The 7,873-nt window shown below is 37.0% G+C and overlaps 1 protein-coding gene across 1 annotated transcript; it reads right to left on the bottom strand.

The window, feature by feature from the left end:
• Positions 1-2,163: 2,163 nt before the first annotated feature.
• LOC149233432 (uncharacterized) lies at positions 2,164-4,815 on the bottom strand. Its single transcript, XM_089382191.1, has 3 exons — positions 3,716-4,815; positions 3,384-3,598; positions 2,164-2,933 (listed from the first exon to the last, which is right to left on the bottom strand). Exons 1-3 carry the CDS (start codon positions 4,813-4,815, stop codon positions 2,164-2,166), a joined length of 2,085 nt encoding a protein of 694 aa, XP_089238317.1.
• Between the last annotated feature and the right edge of the window lie 3,058 nt (positions 4,816-7,873).

The following is a 7,873-nucleotide window of genomic DNA, read 5'->3' as shown; positions in this document are numbered from 1 at the left end:
TTTACAGAGACATCATCTTGAGGGTCCACTGAAGCCTTTTTTTTTAATTCTGTCCCAAGTTAGGATCTTGTTCTTAGTTGCAAGCCATATGAGTAGGGATACTTTCGGCCACCAGTTGCTTCCCCAAATAATCTTCCATTCGAGATTCTCCTCATTTATAGCCTGTGTGTCCGCTAAGTAGTATGCCTCTTTGACAGTGAAAGATCCTTTCATGGAGTTCCCCCATCTAAGAATGTCCCTTCCTATACGAGCTCTAATTTTCCTGGAATCCACCTCTTTCATATAAGCTTCTTGTTGCTCTTGATTTAGCTCACCGTCCCATTCAATTGGTTCTATCCATTTTCTCCAGATTCCGTCCAATTCATTATCTTTCCAATAGTCTTTGACACATTTTCGATTTCCCTCTATTCTTTCCTGAAGCTGTTGGACCGTCTAAATTTTGTTCATTTTTTCCTTCTGCTGCCATTTATCATCCCAGAAGTTGGCTTCCTCTCCGCCTCGAATTTCCCAGAATGTATGGTTTTCTACTATATCTCTGTTCTGTCGAGCTAGATCCCAGATTGTTGAACCCTTGGGGGTTTCTCTCTGTCTTAAAATGTCAACTATTGTGTCTGGCATATTGTATTTGAGTCTCCAAATGGCTTTCCATAGGTCATTACCCTCTCTTAACCATCGCCACCAGAGCTTCGCTCCTAACACTTTGTTGAGTTTTTCTGGGTCGCGTAAACCCAATCCTCCTTTTTCCTTCCTCTCTGTTAGGTGTTTCCAAGAAACTAGGGCCCATTTTTTCTGTTGATTCGCCCCTCCCCAGATAAACTTTCTCATGATCTCTCTAATCTTTGAACAGACTCCTAAAGGGGCCGCCATTATCGACAGAGGATATATGGGAATAGCTTGGAGGACTGATTTCGCCAGCACTACCCTTCCTGCCATGTTTAAAGTTCTAAAAGCCCAGTTCGCCACTCTGTTTCTCAATTTGTCCAAGACTCCTTGCCAATTTTTCAATTTTTTGGATGTGAAGTCCAATAAATTCCCCAGGTATTTCGTAGGCAGCTCTCCTCGCTTAAAGCCCATCAGTCTTGTAAGATGAGTTTTAATCTGTTCCATAGTATTAAATATAAAAACACAAGATTTGTCTCTATTAATTTCCAGTCCAGAAGCTTTAGCAAATAGGTCCAAAATTCTCTTCAGCTGTCTCACTTCTTTTACAGTTGGTTTCCCAAATAACATAATATCGTCAACGAATTGTTGATGGGTTAAGGGCAGATTATTACCCCATAGTTGCAAACCCTTGATTTTGTTTGTTGCCCGTTCTTTTTTAATATATCTACCAAGGCCTTCTGCTGCCAATATGAAAAGAAACGGAGATAATGGGTCTCCCTGTCTAATTCCTCTAGATGCATTAAAAGTTTTTGAGGGGGTTCCATTAACAAGTATGGAGAATTTCGAAGTTGAAATTAGACTATGAATCCACTTTACCCATCTCTTGCTGAAGCCAAAACTTTCCAGTACTTCTTCCAAGTATTTGCAATTCAGTCTGTCATAAGCTTTCGACAGATCTAATTTAATCATCATGCCCTTTTGTTTTTTCATTTTTAATGAGTGGATAACCTCTTGGGTTACTACAAGGCCATCTAGGATTTGTCTACCTTCTACAAAACCCGTTTGTTCAGTAGATATTAACTTGTCCAGCAAGGGTTTCAGTCTTTTGGCGATCAAGGTTTTTATTATCTTGTAAATAACATTACACAATGCTATGGGTCTAAAACCGTTGGCATCTTCTAAATTATCATTCTTAGGAATCAGAGCATAGAAGGTAGATTTAATGGCAGGCCATACCTTCTGGTTCATCCGAGATTCTTCTATCAATTCTAGGATTTCTCTTCCCAGAAAATGCCATCCTGCTTGGTAGAATTCAATCGTGAAGCCATTTGGACCTGGTGCTGTACCTTTTTTCATGGATTTTACTACTTCTTCTATCTCCTCTAAGTTGGCAGCTCTCATCAGAGCCTTATTTTGGTCTTCTGTAACTAATCGTGGAATGACCGAGCATATTTCCTTTATTGCTTCCGATCTGTCAACTAGAGGCTCTGCTAGGATATCTTTGTGATGTTCCACCAACACTTGCTCAATTCATTCTTGCTCCACTACTCTTTCGCCATTCTAGTCTTTGATGGATAATATCCTGTTTCTTTGTCTGTGTTGAATCATTGCCTGATGAAAGAATTTTGTGTTCCTTTCCCCTTCCCTTAACCATTTTATTCTTGACTTCTGCCTCCATAGAATTTCTTCTTGCTTTCGCCTTTCCTCTAGTTTTCCAAGAATTATCCCTTCTTCTCTAATGCTCTCCTCTGACCTACCTTCTGTTATTATCTTTTGTTGCAGTGATTCCATTTCTCCCTCTAGTTTTTGTTTGTCTTCCATAATGTTACCGAATTCCTCCTTATTCCATTTCTTGATTCTCCCTTTCAACTCTTTAAGTTTCAGTTGGAATGTATGCATCTTTCCTTTACCCTGAACTGTACTTTGCGTCCACCATTCTTCCATTTTCTTTATGAATCCCGGGTCCCTTAACCAAAAGGCTTTAAATCTGAAGGGTCTCCTTCCACGATTCCTTTTAATATCCACCTCTAGTCTGATAGGCCAATGGTCAGATCCAAGAGATGGCATGATCTTCGCTTCAACGAAAACGTCCTTGTTCATAAGAGTTTCTGATACTAGGAAGCGATCAAGTCTCGATGCTATCTGATTCTTGCCTCCCCTCCTATTGTTCAAGGTGCAGATTCCATTGATAGTTTGAATGTCTACAAGTCTTAAATCATCTATCATATCATTGAACATATCCATATATTGATCTGACTTTCTTATCCCTCCTTTTTTCTCCTCTAGGGATCGAATTAAGTTAAAATCGCCTCCTATAACCCATGCAGCCTCTGGATAAATTCTACGAATTAATTTCATGTTTTTTATAAAGCTTTCTTTTTCTCCTGGGGAATGTGGGCCGTAAACCCCTGAGATGACTACCTTTTCTTTCGTTCCTACTATTCTACCAATGCCTGTAAGGATTCTGGTCATACTGGTCCAGCCTTCTAGGATGATGTCGTTTGGGTTCCACAAAATTGCAATTCCTCCCGCAGATCCAATACCATCTTGCCCCATAACTTTGTATTGAAGCTTATTTTTGTTGATTATTTCTTCCAACTGCTGCATCGTAATTTTCGTTTCCTGAAGAATCATAATACTCGGCTTGTCCTTTTTCAATTTCTCTTTCATGTACCTCTATTTCCCTTTACTATTCAGACCCCTAATATTCCAGCTGATGATAATCATTTAAAACTTTTGATAGGAGGGGAAGAATACCTCTGACAGAGGTATCACTTTACCTGAGTTTATCAGCGTTTCTCCCACAGTCTGAATGGCTTCACTCAACGTTTTTCGTCCTCTTTTCCTGTTGTTTTTGCCAGAGCCGTCCATTCCCATCTGACCATTCTCCTGTTCGCTTACTATGGTTATCTGTTTATCCATGTTCTCCCCTTTTTTTTCCTTGTACTTTTGAAATGCTTCTTTGTACAGTTGTTTCTGTTTCTCTGGTATGAATCTGCTATCCAGGTTTTTCCATTCCTGAATTAACTGTTTCATGATTTTTTCCTCCTCCACCTCATTTTCCATCTGGCTTTCCACTTCCATCTGGGTTTGGTTTGTTACTGTTTCTGACTTTCCCACAGCCCGTTCTTCAGCTGCTTTCCCCGTATCTGTTTCTTTTCCCTTAATTTCTTTAACTATTTCCATTGGCGTATTTCCAAGATCTTCATCATCCTCCAGGTTCACTTCATAATCCTCGTTTTCGTCTTGGAGGATTTGAAACTTGTTTTGACTCGCTGTATTAAGGGGCTTTTCTTGTGTCTGAGTTTTGGAGCCCTCTTTGCCTTGTTTCTTCCTTCTTGTAACCTGTTGAAAGTCCCTATCTGCCTCTTCCATTTTTTCTGATTCTCTTTGATGTTCCTCTTGATTTCTATTTAACCCTTCCTCCTTATTCAACGGACATTGTCTATATAGATGGCCGTACTCATGGCACTTTCGGCACCTGAACGGAATATGTTCATAGTCTATTGGCTGTTGCCAGATTTCATCATGATATTCCAGCTCAATATATTCTGGAAGGGGTTCTGCTATATTCATGTATACACAGAGCCTTGCATATGATGTATATTTTCCTCGCTTTGTTGCTTCTGCTATTTTGACAAAGCCCCCGATTGTTTTTCCAATCCCCTCTAGTATTTCAGGATCCCAAAATTCCACTGGTAAACCAAACAATCTAACCCAGATTGGGGCGGCTAGCATTCTTTCTTTTTCAGGGTTATATCGTTCTTCCCAGTATTTCATAAACAGACCCGCATTGTTCATAAAATACGGTCCTTCCTCAAAAACCCTTTCCTTGTCCTCCAGATTCGCGAAGATGGCTGTAAAAAACCCTTTTTCTCCCAGTTTCAGATCTATATGTCCTTTTGGTCTCCACCTTTGATAAATCCACCTGTACAGTTCTTTCTCAGTTGGCCAATACCCTACAAACTTGCATATCAGTGCATGGTCCTTCATGTAGCAGTTATATTCCTCAAGTTTGTTGCAGGGAATGACATATCTAGGTTGTTTTTGTGCCCTTGGAAGGCATTTCCCACCCATCCTCTTTTGCCATAGGTTACCCATCACTGGTGCGTAGTTTTCCTTCTGATTACGCTGCATTCCACTTGCACTGGTTTCACCTGCTACAACATTTTTATAGGAGGGGATCTCTCCCCTCCCCTGTCGATTTTCCATTTCCTACTCAGCTCTAATACTTTTAATGTTTAACCTCGTTTCTCTGCTGAAAACTTATCACTTAATTCGTTTATGCTTCGAGATTACCTTGCTCAATCCGCCTGCCGTGCCTCTCTTCGACTTCTGCCCCACGATTTCCACCTGCAGCTCTGGAGTGCTGCGCCGTCTGCTTACCCTAGCCTGCAAACGCGCCCGTGAACCCTAAGCGCCTCAAGCATGAAACCCATCAAAAATTATTTTAACATTTAATTTATATGATCAAATTAATTAAAATAAATAAATAAATTTCAATTTTAAAAATAAATAAATTAATTAATTATAATTTTTTCAAATAAAAATCTTCCAGAGAAATCACATAGAAATCGACCCAATTACATAGAAATCTTAAGGTCGACAGTTTCAAACCTCTATAGAAATTTAGAAATAGAACGATTATATATATATATATATAATTAATAAAATGAATCTTTAAGAGATTAAAATAAATAGTCAAAATAAGCACATTATTTACTAAACAATTATTTAATTAATTATTTATAAGTTAAATTTATTTATATATTTATAGCAAAATCTTTTATGACTTTGATAATTATTAATACTTCGTCATAACTTTTATTATATTACAATAAGAATCAAATATCTATATCTCCATATATTAAGAACAAAAAAATATATTAATATATATATAATTAAAAATATATATTAGTAAGATTAATAAAATTAATAGTTTCAATAATAAAATTCAAAAGATAAAATCAAATAAAAAAAAGGAGATCTTCGAAAAAACATATATAAAACATACATAAACAAAGTCCGGAGAAAGAAGCAAAAGAAGAGAAAAACAATAAAGAGAAAGACCCATAAACTGCTTTATTTCCGTCCATTATCCCTATTAAATATACTAATTCTCTTCCCAATCGATTAAATATTATATTATTTCTTCATAAGCAAATATGATTCATTCGAAATTAAATATTACATTAGGGGCTTCTCAATGGCAAGTAAAAGCATTCAGCAAAAATGTAAAAGCGTATGATAAACTCAGATTTTCAATGTTAATACTCTAGAGATTGGAAAGCGAAATAAGCAGTGCTTGTGAATGTTGGCTATTACTTCTGCCCACCTTGGCACTATTAACGAAACCCTACTGTATCTTCTGCCTCATCGCATATTCCACTTTGAGCAATGTAGTTCTGCAGGGCATCCGAGGCCAGGGTGATGGCTCCTCTGCTTTTTCTATCTCTTGTCATTAAAGATCCAATAGCGGATTTGTCAATTCGTTCATCATTATATTTTTTTATTAATAATATAAAACTAGCAATTGTCCCAAAAGGTACAAAGAGAGGCCGATAGGATTATTAATTTGGAATGGTAAAATTTAGTAGCAAATATTGCAGAGGGAAATCTAATGATATTAGAGAATGAAATCCCATCCTATTACAAGTAAAACTGAGAAATTTCATATACCACAATACAAGTAAAACTGAAAGCAATCTTGTAGAGTGAAATCTCATCATATTACAAAATGAAATCTCATTATATAGAATTTATTAGGGTCATTACAGAGAAAATCAACACAAGTGGAGAGCTGATTCAGAAGGTATGACATGGGCTCTGTAGAGTGAATCCCCGAATCTTGTAGAGTGAATCTCATCATATTACAGAATGAAATAGAAGTCTAAAGGATTTATCAGAGACATTACAAAGAACACTATGACAGTGGAGAGCTGCTTCACAAGGCAGGACATGGATTCTGCTTATTCACCACAGAAACTCTTGTTGTTGAAGATGAGAAGCAGCACAAAAGTAATCCATTCCACAACTACTACAAACTTACAACAATATTAACATCCTGCAAATATTCTCATCTATGAGGAGCTTTGGGGGCCTATAGATTACAAGAGAATAGCAGAAATTCTTCACTAAACATGTTAGTAGCATACTGATCATCTTGGCGGTTGGAGACAGAACTGGTGTTGAAGCTCTCTTTCCTCACAAACCCTGCAGGGGCTTTCTTGTCATAATTCTGAGTACGAAATTTGACTGTCATTTTCTGCATCTTTCTATTTATATACATTGTTTGAACTCCTGTACAAAATTTCCCACATAAGAGAAACAAAAGATATTACAATCATATTGTAAGAGAAACAAAAGATATTACAATCATATTGTAAGAGAAATGATCTGGCTACTAACAAATGAAAACCAACATGAAATGATGATTCAAGCACTACAAAGCTAAATCCTAGTTTTTAAAATACATTCTGTATTAACTGCATGTGGGCATCAGACTGTCCTTGTACAGTGACTTAAGCTATTTGGCTAGCAAGAAATGAAAAGAATTCAAAACAAAGATCTTATTACTAATCAAGTTTGACACAAGAATAGATATGCATATTAAGGGACATAGCCACCTTTAAAGGAAAAGAAACCAATAATACTAAGATCCCCAGATATATATATATATATATATATATATATATATATATATAACAATAGTGTGGAGTTATTTCAACGAGGCTTGTCAAGGTAATCCCAGCTATTGTGGATCATGAGGCATTACTTTAAGAGACAATTACGAGATCAGTTTCAAAGAAGAGCTGTAGGAGATGGACCAAACAACAGAGCAGAACTTTATGCTTTTTGGTAGATTCTGAAAATAGCAATAGAGAAAGGTTTAAATTGTCTACAGGTGATAAGAGATTCCAAACACATTGCAAAGAGTTCAAATGGAAATTTCAATCAGGAAAATTTGCAACCTTACAAGTGGTAAAGAGGGATACATGAATCTGAACATTTGAGAATATCAAAGATGAGATCTACATGAACTTGCAGAAGGACCTCCCCTGGTCTGTCGGGTGTTATAAGAATTGCAACTTTGACACTTGTGTGCAACAATGTGAATAATTACTTCAGAAGTTACTCCACAGTCATTGCATAAGATTCAAACCTGCTCAAATGACCGACGAGAAAGTGGTGAGGTATTTTCTCCCACGCCACTAATGGGCTCTAAAATATGCCTCCAAATTATACCACATTAACATCAGACAACTTATCA

Source organism: Pinus tabuliformis, chromosome J (assembly GCF_031772625.1).
Source record: "Pinus tabuliformis cultivar Carrire ecotype Pingquan chromosome J, CPIR1, whole genome shotgun sequence".
NCBI classification, from domain to species: Eukaryota; Viridiplantae; Streptophyta; class Pinopsida; order Pinales; family Pinaceae; genus Pinus; species Pinus tabuliformis.
This window is presented reverse-complemented; position numbering and strand designations above follow the sequence as displayed.